Genomic DNA, 18,578 nt, shown 5'->3' with positions numbered 1-18,578 from the left:
ATACACCAAAAAGCAGCCAGTAGATTGGTCTTAACCACGGACCTGTTCAATATAGTTCAGATAATCCTGACATTTGCTGTGCTGCACTGTTAACTTTGATTTATCACAAGATGGAATAAATTTGATTCACGTTGAGACACTATTTGGAGTTGCCATGGAGTATTATCTAAACCATATCTATCTATCTCCTATCTATCTTTCTATCTACCTACACTTACTACTGCATCAAGGCTTCACTTCCTGGATAAAATGATGATCTCACTTCCTGGATAAAATGGTGATGTCACGACCCGACTCCCAGAGCTATGTGGGCGGTGGCTGCTGGAGAGGATGATGACAGAGGGATGCTCAGTGTCCCTCCAGTGCCCTGTGTCCCTCAGTGTCCCCCTGCCATCATCCTCTCCAGCAGCCACAGCCCGCACAGCTCTGGGAGTCGGGTTGTGACATCACCATTTTATCCAGGAAGTGACATCACCATATTATCGAGGAAGTGACATCACACTGAGCATCCCTCTGCCATCATCCTCTCCAGCAGCCACAGCCTGCACAGCTCTGGGAGTCGGGTTGTGACATCACCATTTTATCCACAAAGTGACATCACCATGTTATCCAGGAAGTGAAGCCTTGATGCAGTAGGAAGTGCAGGGAAAAAAGCACTTCATGCGCATTTCCCATAATAAGTGTATATTGGTGGTTTGTATAACTTTTGGGTGCTAATACAATACTTTAATAAAAATTTTCGCTTGACTTCTCCTTTAAGGTACATGTAACCTCCCTGTCCATTGCCCTATTAGAATCTATCAGCTGGTTAGCATTGCCCAATGTGCTGCTTTAAAGGACAACTCCAGCCCAAACTATTTTTAAATATGTTATTACTTATGGAAAGTTAAGCAAATTTCAAATGTACATTAATTATGGGAAATGCACATATTGTAATTAAAACACTGTATATTACATTTACATACACATCCATTGTAATTCCAATGGAGTGTCCAGCAGGGGCGCACTATATATAGAAGTCAATGAGTACCATTGACTTCTATATATAGTGCGCCCCTGCTGGACACTCCATTGGAATTACAATGGATGTGTATGTAAATGTAATATACAGTGTTTTTGATTAAATACATTTATGGAATACTTTGGGGAGCAAGTGTCCTTGCTCCCCAAAGTATTCCATAAATGTAATCAATCAGTACATTACATCACTTCTTCCGGGATCCAGGCAAACTTTACACTATCTGATGGCTGACTCCCGGCCGCCGGCAGGTGTGATCGAAGAGCGGCGGCCGGGCGGGGAGTCAGCCATGAGATAGTATGCCCGGATCCCGGAAAAAGCAGGAGGGGGGAGTGGAGGGGGATGATAGCTGCTGCACAGTGATGAGCGGCTCCCCTGCGCGGCAGCATCAGCGGCGGCGGCGATCTCAGCCATATAACCCAGCTACTACCTCCCATCACCTGCTCATGCTATGACCCATGTGATGAGAGTAGTAGTTAAGTGTAGTCCAGAGCAGCGGCGACAGTTCGGCGGGCTTACTGTGATGTACTGATTGATTACATTTATGGAATACTTTGGGGAGCAAAGACACTTGCTCCCCAAAGTATTGCATAAATGTATTCAATCAAAAACACTGTATATTACATTTACATACACATCCATTGTAATTCCAATGGAGTGTCCAGCAGGGGCGCACTATATATAGAAGTCAATGGTACTCATTGACTTCTATATATAGTGCGCCCCTGCTGGACACTCCATTGTAATTACACCCCTGATTCGTGACGTCACGGTTTTTTAGATAATCTGAAGTCTCCCTGATCTACTAAATTAAGGGAAATAGCCCTATATGTGCCTTTCCCATAATTAATGTACATTAGAAATTTGTCTAACTTTCCATAAGTAATAACATATTAAAAAATAGTTTTGGCCGGACTTCTCCTTTAAACTCTGATCAATCACTTTGTATGGCAAACACTTGAGGGGCGGAGTCTTAGTTGAGGGTGTGGCTTCCCATTCCTGATATCCTGATGCAGGCGGGATAATGGGGAGAGGCTCCTGCTGCAGCAAGATGCTTCACAGCCAATTGTGTGACACAGAAGGGGAGTAATGGCTTATCTCTTTGGACACACAGAGCTGAATTCCGAATTCTGCTTTCATGCACTATACAGTGCGAATGCTGGAATTACTGGTATTTTTTTGTCAATTGTTTATATGTAGTATCTCCAATTTTTAACCCTTTAGGGTGGGCCCCTAATGCAGAGGAGAAAACAAATACCTCATATAAGACCCTTATACACTGTCACTGTTGATATATTTACCCCTTTAATTTTCTTTCTTATATTATAAAACCACCCAAAAACTCTAAATTCACTCGTAAGCTCTGCAGGAAGTTGCAGATCGCAGCGCCCCACTCTGGTCCCCGGCCGCCCCTCACACTCCGTACAACAGCTAACATGTAATTTATAATCCAGTTACCGGTACAAAGCTAATTTATTCATCCTGATGAATTCCAGCAAAATAAAACGTTCCAGTAAATCAAATCCTTGAAAGCTACACGGGTCAGCGCTCAATTAAAGGTTGTAGTTTGAGAAAGCATTTCATTAGAAATCCCATTAAATCTACTTACCGCTTTATAAAAATGACATCTGTCCCCCTTACATTTACTTACATGATTTACTTAAAGATCTAAAATGTTTCTGCTCTTTTTTTTTTTTTTCCTTGACAGTTGCAGGTGAAGTTTCTCAATTATCAGATAGATGGCGCTGTCCTCTGCAACTAAGCTTGATGCTTATGGCAAGGAGTCTCTCCACTTTGTTGCAGCTGTAACAGTTTTCAGGGGTTGTCTAGTTTACAAAACTTATAGTCAAACAATAGAGTAAAGAACTTGTCAAGAAGTTATCAATCAGAACTCAAAATTATTAGCCATAGTGCTGAATGGTGACCCAGCATACCTAAATAGGAAATGTGAAATGCTGCACTTCACCTGTGTAGGCGCTGCCTGGTTCCTGCACAGAATACAGCTAATCTCTGGTGATCTTAGCAGCAGCACATCACTCGGTCAGATTATAAGTAATAAAATGGGTTTCCAAAAAAATAAAAATTTTGTTCATAATGACTACGACTACAGCAAGTACTAAAAAAGCACATTTTTAGGAATTTATTAAGCAAATGCACCAGTTGTCTGGTGTACAAAAAAATTTAACTCTGAATGCATTAGAACACTCATGTAAGAATAGGTCATCATTATAACATGGTTGGGGGTACATCAGCTAAATCAGGGGTAAGGAACCTTGGCTCTCCAGCTGTTGCAAAACTACAACTCCCATCATGCCTGGACAGCCTTTGGCTGTCCAGGCATGATGGGAGTTGTAATTTTGCAACAGCTGGAGAGAAAAGGTTCCCTACCCCTGAACTAAATGAAAGGACCAATGAATCTGAGCATGCAGTACCAGATTCGGCCACTACACAATATATGGCGCTGTTACTAGTAAACAATGAAGGGGACGCGGAAGATCACTACAATTCCTTCAATCAGCTGATCAGTGGGAGTGCCAGAAGTCAGTCTGATATTGATGACCATGCCTGACTATTGGTAAAGCCTGTGTATTATCAATAGTCATGTGACTCCTCTTCATCCTGGTCTATCTATGGCTGCCTACACTGAGGTATTTTCTTCATGTGTTTGTTGACCTTTTACTCTCACCATTGATTTATTTTTCGTTTTTCTTTCAGCCGTTTCCACAAAATCTTGGAATATTTACTTGAAGAACGACGGTCTGGAGGAGAACCATGAATTCCTTAAAGTTATTCTAAGGTCACCCAAGAACGCTGTACTGGGCAAAATTACTGAGGCCACGGTGGAGATAACGGATCTACGACAAGGTGAGGGCGGAGTCTACTTGTCGACCAATCAGGTGAATGCTGCATCTACAGGCTAGATCCAGGGTAACAGATAGGGGGAGATTTATCAAACCTGGTGTAAAGTAGAATTGGCTCAGTTGCCCCTAGCAACCAATCACATTCCACCTTTCATTTTCCAAAGAGTCTGTGAGGAATGAGAGGTGGAATCTGATTGGTTGCTAGGGGCAACTGAGCCAGTTTCACTTTACACCATGTTTGATAAATCTCCCCCATGTATCTAAATTTTTAGGTTAGGTACAGTATCTAACTGGTGCCATCCCTTATAAAACAGTGTCCTGGTCACTGGACCTCAACAATCACGATCACTATCCTTTAACATGAATGGGAAGGGTTGTAATAAAGCTTCTGATCAAATATTGATGACATCACAGATTGACAGTGATGTAAAGGAATTTTGAAGACAACCCCTAACAGACTCCTCCAATCCGAAACAATAAAGAACAGATTTAGGGTAAATTCTTTAGAAAAATACTAGTTGATGAAAGTCACAAGCAGTCTGTGTCCCTATGACAACACTTCTTGTACTATGACATTCCACCCTCATCATAGGGACTCTGGATTTTATAGCAATAAATTAAAATTAAGCCATCACTTTTTAGCACAGAATAAAAGCAGAGATCCTATTGGTGTCTATGAATCTGAACATCCCTATGATAACACTGAGCTGCCAGAATACGGTGACAGGAAGTGTTCTCATTGTACTCTATTAGAGAACATAAACTATTTCACTTGTGACAGTACAATACAGTACAATGCTAACGGCTGTTCCTTGCCATTTCAGTGTTCAGCGTCGCCCTCTATATAATGATGCATTGAGCAGTTCACTTTTTACCAGACCCCACAGATAATATTAGGTGATATGAGCTTATTCTGATAGATGGAGCTCTGACACCGAGATGTAGTTTCATATCTACAGGCCAAAATCTGGGTCAAGAGTGACACCTAGTGGACAAATGTGACACAAGCGTCATCTCCTTGATCTATTTATTTGTGGTCCTTCCTCCAGTTATGATAGGCAGCATGTGCTCCAGGGATAGACCTATTATAAACATTCTGGGGCTGCTATGAGGCCCATGCCACAAAGAAAAAGGCCCATTTTCCTTCCCCAGCGGTTGATGGAACCTGCACTCATTTTGGAGATTGTTTGGAGATTGTAGAAGAGCAGAGAGACAGATGTTCCATTTGTGGTGGAAGTTCACTTGAGGCACTATATGGTGTATGCCTGACAGCTCAGCCAGAGATGGTATTGTCGTGACTCCACTGCTAGTCCAGCAGACAGGTGTGATGTTGGTACCTGCTTTGTTTAGGTGGCTGGCTGGGTTTCCCAATGGTTGGTGATCTGCCGGGTTGTAGAGGGACCCTAGGGCTTTTGTTACGGTAGTCCTGAGTGGCAACTGACCCACCTGAACTATTGGTACCGCCACGCACAGAAAAGGGAAAAATTAACCCAAGGTGTGCGGCTTGTGTCTGTATGGGTGCTGGTGCGGATAAAGTATGACAGAGTCCCAGTGATATAAAAATAGAACAGCTTTAGGCTGGGTTCACACTACGTATATTTCAGTCAGTATTGTGGTCCTCATATTGCAACCCAAACCAGGAGTGGATTAAAAACACAGAAAGGATCTGTTCACACAATGTTGAAATAGAGTGGATGGCCGCCATTTAATGGCAATTATTTGCTGTTATTTTAGAACAACGGCTGTTATATTGAAATAATGGCCGTTATTTACTGGTATATGGCGGCCATCCACTCAATTTCAACATTATGTGAACAGATCCTTTCTGTGTTTTTAATCCACTCCTGGTTTTGGTTGCAATATGAGGACCACAATACTGACTGAAATATACGTAGTGTGAACCCAGCCTAACTGTGCAATCCTTCAGTAATACAATACACTTCAGTAGAATAGATAAATCTTCACATAGACTTTAGTGCTGGAACTTGTTTGTACTTAAGGAGGTGTTGAGAGAAGTAGAGTAGAAGAGAGGTAGAAAGCACCTCCTATTGGTTAGCACTGAATACATGGTACAATAATAACAGTAACCCATTACCTTCCTCAGCTGTGCAAGGAGTAACAAGACCTATAGATAGCACTGACACCTAGTGGTGAAACTGTAAACTACTTCATCAGCACTTAACCTGGAGTGAGAACTGTGCAACAGGTGCCTAAAGCACTTGATGGTGGGACACCACACATTTACCAGGTGCCAAATCTCCCCCATAATGGTGGTAATCACTGTCACCCAACAGTAGCTAACAGTGCCTAAGAGTCCCAAGGTGCATCCTCTTTCTGAAGTGACATCACTGAGAATACAGCCTATCCATCACTAGAGAGCAGTGGCATCACTGAGAATACAGCCTATCCATCACTAAAAAGCAGTGACATCACTGAGAATACAGCCTATCCATCACTAGAGAGCAGTGACATCACTGAGAATACAGCCTATCCATCACTAGAGAGCAGTGACATTACTGAGAATACAGCCTATCCCTCACTAGAGAGCAGTGACATCACTGAGAATACAGCCTATCCATCACTAGAGAGCAGCAGTGACATCACTAAGAATACAGCCTAACAATCACTAGAGCAGTGACATCACTGAGAATACAGCCTATCCATCACTAGAGAGCAGTGACATCACTAAGAATACAGTCTATCCATCACTAGAGAGCAGTGACATCACTAAGAATACAGCCTATCCATCACTAAAGAGCAGTGACATCACTGAGAATACAGCCTATCCATCACTAGAGAGCAGTGACATCACTGAGAATACAGCCTATCCATCACTAGAGAGCAGCAGTGACATCACTGAGAATACAGCCTATTCATCACTATAGGGGCAGCAGTGACATCACTGAGAATACAGCCTATCCATCACTAGAGAGCAGTGACATCACTGAGAATACAGCCTATCCATCACTAGAAAGCAGCGACATCACTGAGAATACAGCCTATCCATCACTAGAGAGCAGTGACATCACTGAGAATGCAGCCTATCCATCACTAGAGAGCAGTGACATCACTGAGAATGCCGCCTATACTTGTTTTCACATTTCCTAATATAATTAGTTGTTGTATTTATTGAATTACATATAGGTCAGTGCCGGAACCAGGGTCCCAAACCAGGCGAGACCCTGTATCATGCCATAGTCGGCGGCTCCAGGGGGCACCAGCCAAGCACGGATGCAGGAAGACTGGCCACGTCTCCTAAAATCACCCAGATCTTACTGACCAAGCCGCACCCATCTGACCGCTCCAGAAGCAGCGACCTGTCCTACCACCGGCCCGGACCACCACGGCGGCTCCCTGCAAGCGGCATTCTCGTATGTTAATTTAACTTTCTGCATTAATGAGGGTGGGAAGAGATGAGACGGTATAAGTCATTCCTAATTGATAGTGTTCTTCCCAGCAAATGAAAAACTTCTATGGATTATTGCACAAATCTAATTATCTAATTAAGCTGCTTCAGGTTTGGTAAGTGGTTAAAATAAATTGCGCTCGCCGCTGACATCCCCTCTAAGAACGCTTGCTCCTCGGTCGGCGATTTAATTAGCGCAGGCTGATGAAGATGACACGACTCCTGTGATGAGATTAAGACCCTTATTGAGGGCTTGGTAAAAAGCATATTTAGGTCTCAATAACTCAATATTAAGGGTGATGAAGCTTTTACATGTCGCATCTTCTACATCCGAAATTACAGCCTCAGCCTGGAAGCTGCAACAGTGCAAGGGAAGAAAAGAAGGAGAAGAGAGACCATACATCAGTCATCTCCAAGCCGCTGCAAAACTTTAGCTCCCAGCATGCCCTGACAGCTTGCAGCCTAAGGCCTTATTCACACATTCAGTGATTTTCAAGGTCCGTGGACGAAGTCAGCTTTATTTATTTATTTATTTATTTATTTTTGCAGAAATCAATAGTACAGGCACATTTAAAAAAAACTTTGTAATTGGGTTTATTAGACAAATATGCCATTATCTGCATTTATAAAGCCTTTCCCCAGGTCCCCCCCCCCCCCTTTCTCCTCTTTCTCATTCACTGCTCATTATCAGGAAATCTTGACTTATTTACAAGTTGTGCCCTGTGTAACCTATGAAGAGGGGAGGGGGAGGAGGGAGATTAGTCGCCAGCAGAGATCAGAGAACAAATGATTACACAGCGGGACCTGTGTAAAAGCCGTATTCAGAGGTCAGAGAAGTCAGTGCTGACTGTGAGAGGACATAACCGGTGATGTAGCTGTAAATTAACTCTTTGTTGTCCTGTTTTGGTGCCTCATCTCCCTCCACCCCTCCCCTCTCCATAGAAAATCATGAAGACAGGGGGGAGAGCTTCAAACTGCTTTTTCATGATAAGGCTATGTTCACACTACGTAAAACTACAGCCGTTGTTGCCGATGGCCACAACGGCCATAGTCTTTGCGGGGTGGAACAATGCCTTAGTTTCAATGGGATCGTATACACATCGTATACGCTCCGGCCGGGATCCCGTGCGGCCCCGCAAATAACCGACATGTCAGTTTTCTGCGGCCGCAATTCAATGAATTGCGGCCGTAGGGAAACCCTGTCAGTTCACACTATGAAGCGTGCGCTTGCTCCATAGTGTGCAGGGGGAAGCTCTGATGCGGGCGCGCGCTGATGCGCCCGCATCAGAGCTCTGCGGCCGGACAGATCATCCAGCCGGTACGATCCGGCCAGAGATCGGCGGTTTCGTGACCCGGCCGGGTCACAGAACGGCTGGTCTAATATGTTGTGTGAACATAGCCTAAAAATGCATTTTTCGGCTAATAAACCCAATTACAACGTTTCTTAAAATCGCCTGTACTATTGATTTCTGCAAAAATTTCTGCTTTAATACTCTGATAACATCACATCAGCTGTCAGATCCGTGCAATCCGTGAAAAACACGGACCTCAGACTTCTGTGGGGGAATTCATGCTGTCATCTCATCCGAGTTATGACATGTCCTTTTTTTTTTACAGAACAGACTGTGGATCCATGAAAAAAACAGAACATGTGAATAGCTCAATAGAGAGCATTGGGCTATAATATTGTCCGTGATCACGTGTGAATAAGGCCTTATTAACAGCGATGTAGAAAAGGGGCCACAGTTTGAGAGAAGGGGGGTGCTGCCAGTCTGGGGGGAAACGCTTTGCTCAGAGTCAGTGTTGAGCGAATTGATTCCAGTGAACCTGAATATGGTTAAAACTTTGCAAAAATTTTGTATTGAAAGAACACAAATCTGAGGAGGTAATACCAGCCTGCTACTGCCCTGTTCAGGAACATCATTTTCATAGTCTGCCAGTACCCAGCACTCCCCTTGGTGCTGATGGGTACTGGGGTAATAATGGGGGAGGGCATGCATGTTATGGCTTAAGGCCGTATTGCACAGCACGATATTGAGGGGGAACCGAGCTCCAACCTTTCAGCTCAGTGCTTGCTTCCCCCTCACTGTCTGTGCTATATTATTCGCACAGACAGCGAACAGGGAGCAGCAAGAAGGGCTGCCCAGATGATACATAGATGGCTCAAGCTGGCCATTAAAGTCATCAGCTGTCTGCTGCCGCTGCTCCTATTACATGGAGGGAGGAACAGCAGGCCACCACTGACATGATAAAAGACCGCGATCAGCCGACCTCATGCATGATTCATTACACCAAACGATTGTCAGCTGGAACGGCCGGAAATCAACCAAGTACGTCCTATAATCGCTTGGTGTAATAGGTCCTTTACCAATGGAGGCCGCTTTCACTACTAGGCTACAAATAAGTCGGAAGCTTTCACTACTAGGCTACAAATAAGAGCCCTATTACACGGAACGATAGTTGGCTGAATCAGCCCTATCCGGCCGATTATCGCTCCGTGTAAACACAACGATCAGCCGGTGACAACGATCATCGGCTGATCGTTAATATAGGTTTGGACCTATAATTGTCGGGCACCGACCGCGCATCGCTACGTGTAATATTGGTGCGTGGCCAGCGGCTGACGATTTCCAAACTCTGTAGATTACCCATCTATGCTGCAGGGCTCCTCTTGCGATCTTCTTCTCACCGGGTTCGCGCACTGCAGCTCCAGAGCGGCCTGTCTTAGCTGACAGGCTGCTCAGCCAATCACTGCCCGGGACCGCAAGAGGAGCCCTGCAGCATGGATAGGTAATGTATAGAGTATAAGCAAGGGCTGCAAGGACATCGGTAATGATGTCCATGCAGCTCTTGTTAAACTGTTATCAGGCCGTGTAACAGGCTCAGTAAACGAGCGCCAATCTAGCAGATCGGCGCTGGTTTACAGTTACTATCGGGCCCGTGTAATAGTAACCTAAGTCGGAAAAAAATTGCCAATGCTTTTGCCCAGGAAAGCCCTGCACCTTTTGGCACTTGGCTGTATACAGCAGCTTTGGTTTGTTGTTTAATGTGTGTGTGTGTGTATGGGGGGTCCTAAGGTGGGGGTCCTGTCCGAAACAAACTATTGTGCAGGTTCTGCCAAAGTGGCCAAACTAAACTTTTAAAAACTTTAGCTTTTCTTTACACAATAGTGGAACAGTTTTATGAGCTCCAAGAACAATCCAGTGAGATGGCGTAACCCACAGCCGCTACATTGTATCACTGTATCTGATTTGTGTTTTGTCTATTTAGTATCACGGGATTACATCAAATGGAGCTGGACAGAGCCGGAGAGGAGACATATGGCTTGTCGGGGCCCCCTCTGACCTGTCTGTTGATGCTCAGGAGCGCCCCCTACAGGATTCTGCTCTACTGGATTCAGGGCGGCAGAAGAGTAACAGCCCTGAGCAGGTAACTATATGGGAAATGGGCAAACTCTTCTTTTATATAAGGATACAACTATAGTCAAAGATTTTCCTGTTCCATGTAAATCAGGAATGGGAAACCTACGACCCCAGCTGTTGCAAAACTACAACTCCCATCATGCCTGGACAGCCTTTGGCTTGCTGTCAGGGAATAGAAACTCGGTTCACATCCACTGCTAATACTTCTCACAGCTGAGGGCTTGTTACAGTTGCATCCAGTCACAGTTTGTCTTGTAAAGGTTCATAGGGAGGATAAATCTAGTGTGACCCAGGACCACCATCATATGGGTCTCATAGAAGCCGTATATTGCAGCATGCCTCCCCACAGTGTTCTGTATGACACCCACCAGCGTGTGCGGAGGGGGTCAGCATGACATTGTATCTGGAGGGTGTCGCTGTATCCCCTGCCATTAGATGATAGTTTGCAGACTGACATTACAGCAGGAACAGAACGAGATAAATCAGATTATGTCATTGAATTGCTTACATTACATAGATCACTGTGATGAATTCATCCCTCTGACTCGGCTTTGCAGGATAAGAAGCCAAGGAGATGTCCTGCGGGGTGGAGCCTGCACCAGAAATACTGTTATTACATCAGCGGCCACCAGAGGTCAACCTGGGAGGAGGCCGAGCGCCAATGTGCACAAAGGTGAGAGGCGGCGGCGCTCTATGGGCAATGCATGGCGGCATGTAGTGAGCTTATGAGAATAGTGTGCCAAGGGGGAGGGGACAGAACACTGCAGCCAATCAGATGATGGAAGCCAACAGTAGGGGAGGAGCTTTGTGGGCAGTGTGGGGGCAGTGACCTCTAATGTGATGATAGGGAGGACAGGGCTGATGTGAGATGGAGAATAGAGACTGGAAGGTCACAAGCTGAGAGCTACATAGAGAAATAAGTTGGGCCAAAGCAGCACAGAGTATTTCAGGAGAGAAGTGTGCCAGGGGCAGGGTCATGATGTGAGAAGGGGAAAGGAGACATAGGGGAGGTCACCGGCTGAGGACTTTGGCAGGACTTCAACAGTGCAGAGTATTTTAGGAATATGCTGGTCTTGTGGTGAAGAGACAGTGACCAGTCCATTTATCTGAGGATAGTGAGGACAGTGCTGCAGGTGACAGGGAGGCTGACCATTACACAGTAGAAGAAGTAGAAGCAGTGGCGGAACTACCGCCGTAGCAGCAGTAGCCGCTGCTACGGGGCCCGCCTTATCAGGGGGCCCGGTGCCCGATCCTGTAATGGACCGAGCCCCCTGAGAAGACACTCGCAGCACCCGACCGCCGAGCGGGCCTCACGGGTGCTGCAAACGGCAAGTCGCAGTGTGCCATGAGGCCCGCCCCCGTCCTCAGCGTCCCCTGCGGCACCCGCCCCCTCCTTCCCCTGTCCTGCGCACCCACTTAGCTGCGGGCACCCCCGGCCGCCCGCTCAGCCCATCACCTGCCCCTCTGCCCCATCACCTGGCAAGGCTGCCCTCCGATCGCCTGCCCGTAGCTCCGCCGCCCACCGATAGCTCCGCCCCCAGCCCGCCCGTAGCTCCGCCCCCGGACCCTTCGTAACTCCTCCCCCGGACCGCTCCGGCTCAGCCGAGCACATGGAGACATCTCCCTCCAGAAGCGCAGTGACGTCATGGAGAGAGAAGACGTTGCAGGGGCGGCAGTGGAGGAGGAGAGGGACTCCTATGCCAGAATAAGGTGAGTATAATGTGTTGTTTTTTTTGTGTGTGTGTGTGTGTTTGCCAATGCAGGGGGAGCAGAGGGGATTAGTAGTATGGGGGGGGGGGCACAGGGGGGATTTTTTTTATGGGGACAGCATGGAGGAATTACAATGAGGTCAGCACAGGGGAATTACAGGGGGTGGTCACCCAGTTTTCCCAGCATCCAGTATGTCAGTATAGTGGAGGTCACCCAGCTTTCCCAGCATCCTGTATGTCAGTATAATGGAGGTCACCCAGCTCTCCGCATCCTGTATGTCAGTGTAATGGAGGTCACCCAGCTTTCCCAGCATCCTGTATGTCAGTGTATAATGGAGGTCACACAGCTCTCCCCTAATCCTGTATGTCAGTATAATGGAGGTCACCCAGCTTTCCCAGCATCCTGTATGTCAGTGTGTAATGGAGGTCACCCAGCTTTCCCAGCATCCTGTATGTCAGTGTAATGGAGGTCACATAGCTTTCCCAGCATCCTGTATGTCAGTGTAATGGAGGTCACCCAGCTTTCCCAGCATCCTGTATGTCAGTGTAATGGAGGTCACCCAGCTTTCCCAGCATCCTGTATGTCAGTGTGTAATGGAGGTCACCCAGCTTTCCCAGCATCCTGTATGTCAGTGTAATGGAGGTCACACCTTGCAGACTTTACTGCACCAAGCAGCAGAATTACTACAGTTTAGGAGCCTATAGGAGGGAAAAGGGAAGGAAGTTGCCGGAAATGTGCAGAGCCTGAGATGTCTGTCTGGAAGGTTCTGAAGACACGAATTGTAGCTGCAAGAAATCATCATGGTGGTCCGGGCCGGATGGAGGAAAAGGAAAATGGCGCCTCAGATCAAAGAAGACGTCACCTGTGAGTCCCTGTACGATGATTTTGTATTCAGTTGAACTCTTAGGGGTGCAACGCTTTTATCAAGATTCGCCCTGTTGCCAAAATGATCTAAAAACTGCCCTGGTCCTGCGGCACCCGTCCCCTCCTTCCCCTGTCCTGCGGCTCCCGTCCTCCGCGCCCCCTGCAGCTCCCACCCTGTCCTGTGTCCCCCTGCGGCCTCTGTCTCCGTCCCGTGTCCCCCTCCAGCCCGTGTCCCCGTTCTGTGTCCCCCTGCGGCCTGCGGTCTCCGTCCCGTGTCCCCCTGCGGCCTCCGTCTCCATCTCCCGTGTCCCCCTGCGGCCTCCGTCTCCATCTCCCGTGTCCCCCTGCGGCCCCCGGCCCCGTTCTGTCTCCCCCTGCGGCCTCCGTCTCAGTCCCGTGTCCCCCTGCAGCCCCCGTCCCCGTTCTGTGTCCCTCTGCGGCCTCCGTCTCTGCGGGGTCCCTGTCCCCTACCATCACCATCAGTGCCCCCACAGACCAGAGAGAAGAGGAAGGCGGGCACAGAAGCCACACAGGACCAGAGGACAGAGCAGGAACCAGGACAGGTGAGATTACCCCAGAGAACTACAACCCCCACTATGTCCTGGTAACAGTTCATGATGGGAGATGTAGTTTTACAGCCTGTGGACATTCAAGTTGCAGAACTACAACCCTCATCATTTCCTATTGATGGTTCATAGTGGGGATTGAAGTTCTGCAGGGGATTAGAGGTTGACATAGTATAGGAGGGGGGAGGCAGTGGCACAGTAGAACTACTTCTCCCAGCATGCTGTGTGGTAATATGCAGGACTGCATCCCCCAGCTTTGTGTATAGGGTGGGCTGTAGAACTACATCTCCCATCATGGTGTGTGGTAACATACAGGACTACATCTCCCAGCATAGTGTGGGGTAATATACAGGACTACATCTCCCCGCATAGTGTGGGGTAATATACAGGACTACATCTCCCCGCATAGTGTGGGGTAATATACAGGACTACATCTCCCAGCATAGTGTGGGGTAATATACAGGACTACATCCCCCAGCATAGTGTGTGGTAATATACAGGACTACATCTCCCCGCATAGTGTGGGGTAATATGCAGGACTATTTCACATAATAGGAGTTGTAGTTTTGCAACAGATAAGACGATGACAGGGTACACAAGGGGGAGATGGTGGCACAGTAGACTAGCGGCTATGTGGGTGCATGTGTATATGTAGGGCTTGCAACACATTGCCAGAGGCAGCATTCCTTCCAGGAGTATGCTGAGGAGGGGGGCCCCATACAGTTTTTTGCTATGGGGCCCCATGAATCCTAGTTACGCCCCTGAGTAGAAGCCCAGAGTTTTTCAGGCAGCACAGAGTATTTCAGGAGTATGCCAATTCAGTGGTAAAGAAGCAGTGACCTTATGGGTTGCAGAGTCATGATGTGAGGAGGGGAATGGAGACAAGTGCAAGGTCACAGACTCAGTGTTACAAAGTGGAAGGAATAGAAGCCACAGCTGCACAGAGTTTTTCAGGAAAGAAGGAGAAGCCTGGGAAGCATTAGGTGGTAGGTCACATTGGAGGGGTTGGGCATCCTGACATGTCCAGTCATCTAAGTTACATTACATTACATAGAGCTGTATGTGACAGTTACACTGATGGTTTACATGTGCATTATAGCAGAAGTGTAATCCTTTGCTTTGTGCAGGGAAGGCAGCCATGTCACCATTGTGCACTCAGACGCGGCAATGAGATGGCTCTGGAAGTTTGCTGACAAAAAGCCATTCTGGATCGGTAAGGCAGAGAATAAGAATAAGAAGAAGAAAAACACATCTGCTTTCTTCAAACAACAGTGCCACCCCTGTCTACAGGTTGTTTGATGTATCGCATCTTAACCTTATTCACTTTAAAGGGGTTATCCAGCGTTACAAAAACATAGCCACTGTCTTCCAGAAACAGCACCACTCTTGTCTCCCGCTTGGGCGGGGTTTTGCTGCTCAGCTCATTGAAGTGAATGGAGCTCAATTGCAAAGCGCACCTGAACTGGAGACAAGTCATGTTGTCTCTGAAAGAAAGTGGCCATGTTTTTGTAGCACTGGATAACCCCTTTAATAGAGCTGAGCTGCAATACCAGACACAACCTGTGCACAGATGTGGCGCTGTTTTCATAACAAACCATTCATTTTTTTTTTCTTATTATAGACAATCACACAGATTATTTAATACCGTCTCTATTTCAGGGCTCAGACTGGTGGGGAATCCTTCTAGCTGGCGGTGGTCGGACGGACAGCCATGGACTTTCACCAACTTCAAAAAGACTCTTCTTCCTGAATCTGCAGAGAGTTGTGTCCTGGTGGGGAGGAGGAGAGAATGGCAGAGAAGCAGCTGCGGCCACAGACACCGATACATCTGCTCCTTACCTGTATAAGAACCGCCACCCTCCTGCAGCATATGGGGAGGATTTATTCATCCAATCACAGATCACATGGGGACAGCGCCCCCTGAAGGCGGAGGCGACTTATACCCTTTTTATGGTAACTTACAAATTAGAACGGGAGACACAGTAGGCGAGAGCCTATGTACCATGTAGCTACCTGGTCTTGCCATATTACAATGAATGATGGGAGTTGTAGTTTTGAACCGACTGGATAGCCACAGGTTGTGGAACATTACCCTATGACTTTCCCTGGCTTTTGAAAGTCAAAGGTGCATCCATACCTGCGTATTTCACTATATAACTAAGCAGATATGATGTTCAGGAGCCTGGGAAAGCTGGGTGACAGACCTTATGGAAACACTTATGGCAGCTGCAGTGGTTGCTGAACTTTTCCTGAAAACATATAAATAAAATAATTTTTTTCCTATTTTTTTTTTTATGTGAATTCCTGTTATTTTGAATAAACGAGCAGCCGATGCAATTCCTTTCATTGTCTACATTACAATACGGTGATACTTGTATCATTTCTACATTTAATAAAAAAATATTTTTTTATCTGATTAATTGTGAATTTTTAAATTTATTTATTTATTTATTTTTTAATTGTGAATTATTTGGAATATCTGAGTCACCTGAACACAAAGGGCGACATGTATCATTACAAAAATGCGTATTTTTCGGCGGAAATGGGCGATTTGCGAATATTTTATTCGCAAAACGGCCATTTGCGAATAAAATATTTGCAAATCGCCCCTTTCCACCGGGTACGCCGGGGGGGGGGGGGGGGGCTTGGGGGGGCGGGGAGGGGGTGTTGAGGGGGCGGAACTGGGGGCGCGGACTCAGAGTCCGCAGGATTTATCATTTTTTACACCTAAAGATACGCCGAAAACCTACTCCACCTTTCAGGTGGCGTAGGTTTTCGGCTGTGCGCACCAACACGCAAGGAATTTATGTAGAGGCGGTCCGCCTCTACATAAATCTCCGTAGCGCCGGAGATGCGGGGACATTTATAAGTCCGGCGTAAAAATACTGAACAGTGTAAATTGTGAATCCAGCACTGGATTGAGATATAAAATGAACTAGCAGCAGCAGCATAGAGAAAATTATAGAGCAGTGCTGGGCATAATAGGCTGTGACTCCAGCACTGGGGTGAGATATAACACTTACTAGAAGTCACAGCAGCATTATAGAGCAGTACTGAGCAGTGTTGGCTGTAAATTAGCACTGGGGAGAGATATAACACTTAACAGAAGCAGCAATGTGGAAGACTTTATAGAGCAGTACTGAGCTATGACTCCAGCACTGGGGTTAGATATAACACTTATTAGTTGGTGCAGCAGCATGCCTGACATTATAGAGCAGTGCTGAGCAGAGCAAGCTATGAATCCAGCGATGGAGTAAGATATAACACTGAAAGCTTGTGTGTCTCACCTCACCCTTTCTTCCAATAGATTTCTAGAAGCAGCTGTAACCTAATCCCTCAGTGAGCTGACTTTTAACAGTATTGTAGGGTCAATAATCCATTTAGGAGATGGAGAGGATAAATATTTTTTTTTCTCTGATAAGAAATATTATAATATTTCTATTCGGTTACAGTGTTGACTCACTTGGTGTAAGTGCAGTGACCAATGTAAAGGAAACATTCTTGTGTGTTATCATTCTCTTTGTGGTTACATTTATTGTTTCTAAAATGCCTGCTTGCAGTCAGTGAATGGGAACATTCTTGTCTATATCCAGATTCTGGAAACCTGTACAGATCGAATACAACTGTATCCAGCCCAGGCAACCGCTTTTAGCTTAAAGGAGCTAAAAATATTTCTACTTTCCTCCAAAAACAGCGCCATGTCGGTCCTCAGGTTGTGTATGGTATTACTCTCACCTCAACTCCTTACAGTTCCCATCATGCCCTAACAGCCAATATGGCTGGCCACAAAGGACTGTCCAGTCATGATGGAAGTCATAGGGAGTGCATACAGTTACATGGTGCTTGAGGGGTTGGGAGTTGATGAAGAGCCAAAGGTTGGGGAACATTATCCTCCATGGTGCCCCTCAGATTGGAGGGCGTTCCCCGCTACAGCCATAGCCAAGCTCTTATGAAATATAATGCAAGTATCAATATTTGACTGCAATTGCGAAAGGTGAAAATAAAGTTTTGTGGTGGTCGGGCACTCGGTGGTAACCGGATGGTATTGCGTCTCGGGGTTGTTTAGGGTTACTTGGGCACTTGTCACAGTAGCCTGGAGTGGTCTTGCACAAGACTTGGGTACTAATAGCTGAGGTGCCTTGTAGTAGAGCGAGAGAGAGAGAAAGTAGAGGAGTTGCCAGAGGGGCCCTGCCCAATGTAGTAAGTGTAAGCTCTGCTGGAACAGGTGAAGTACAGAAGAGGTGAAAAAGAATACTCGTACTCACGGATGACTTGCTGTCTCTGACAGCCTCATGCCCCCTAGTTGAGGGCTACCCGTCCTAGGTGGGTAATACGAGCCCCAGTCATCGGTTATATGGGTGTAGCAGACTCCTAGGATTACCCAGTTTTCCTGCACTGGGTAGTAGGATACGTAGACCTTTTTTTTTTTTACAGTAGCTTTGTCCCACTGCGGTCAGTTCTTATTGCTTCAGGTAACTGCCCTGCACGTTTTAGAGAGGTTCCGGGCGTGGGTAAGGTGTTCCCTGTTTGCCTGTCTTAGAGTTCAGTAGGAGAACTTTGTAACTCAGCTGCTTCTCACACATCCATTCGCTTTGACTTCCAGCCACTAACGCTCCGACAGGGGACCTGGCTTAATGGACCCTGACAGCTGTGCATAGTACAAGACAAGACAGTAGTGGCACCTAGTGGAGAGAACCCAACAGCACACCATCCCTCACTTTTGTGAACCTG

The 18,578-nt window shown here is 46.5% G+C and overlaps 1 protein-coding gene across 1 annotated transcript in view; it reads left to right on the top strand.

The window, feature by feature from the left end:
* Positions 1 to 16,193, top strand: part of LOC138799759 (FRAS1-related extracellular matrix protein 1-like) — a 141,380-nt gene extending 125,187 nt beyond the window's left edge. The window contains exons 30-35 of the mRNA XM_069981330.1: positions 3,734 to 3,883; positions 7,024 to 7,250; positions 10,556 to 10,714; positions 11,265 to 11,380; positions 14,975 to 15,060; positions 15,507 to 16,193. Of these exons, the coding sequence (XP_069837431.1) occupies positions 3,734 to 3,883; positions 7,024 to 7,250; positions 10,556 to 10,714; positions 11,265 to 11,380; positions 14,975 to 15,060; positions 15,507 to 15,694 (926 nt within the window). The 3' untranslated portion in view covers positions 15,695 to 16,193. The remainder of the gene's footprint in view (positions 1 to 3,733; positions 3,884 to 7,023; positions 7,251 to 10,555; positions 10,715 to 11,264; positions 11,381 to 14,974; positions 15,061 to 15,506) is intronic.
* The last annotated feature ends 2,385 nt before the right edge of the window (positions 16,194 to 18,578 follow it).

The sequence above is a fragment of the Dendropsophus ebraccatus genome, chromosome 8 (genome assembly GCF_027789765.1).
Source record: "Dendropsophus ebraccatus isolate aDenEbr1 chromosome 8, aDenEbr1.pat, whole genome shotgun sequence".
NCBI classification, from domain to species: Eukaryota; Metazoa; Chordata; class Amphibia; order Anura; family Hylidae; genus Dendropsophus; species Dendropsophus ebraccatus.
Note: the sequence above shows the minus strand (reverse complement) of the source record. Positions and strands in the feature narration are given on the sequence as shown.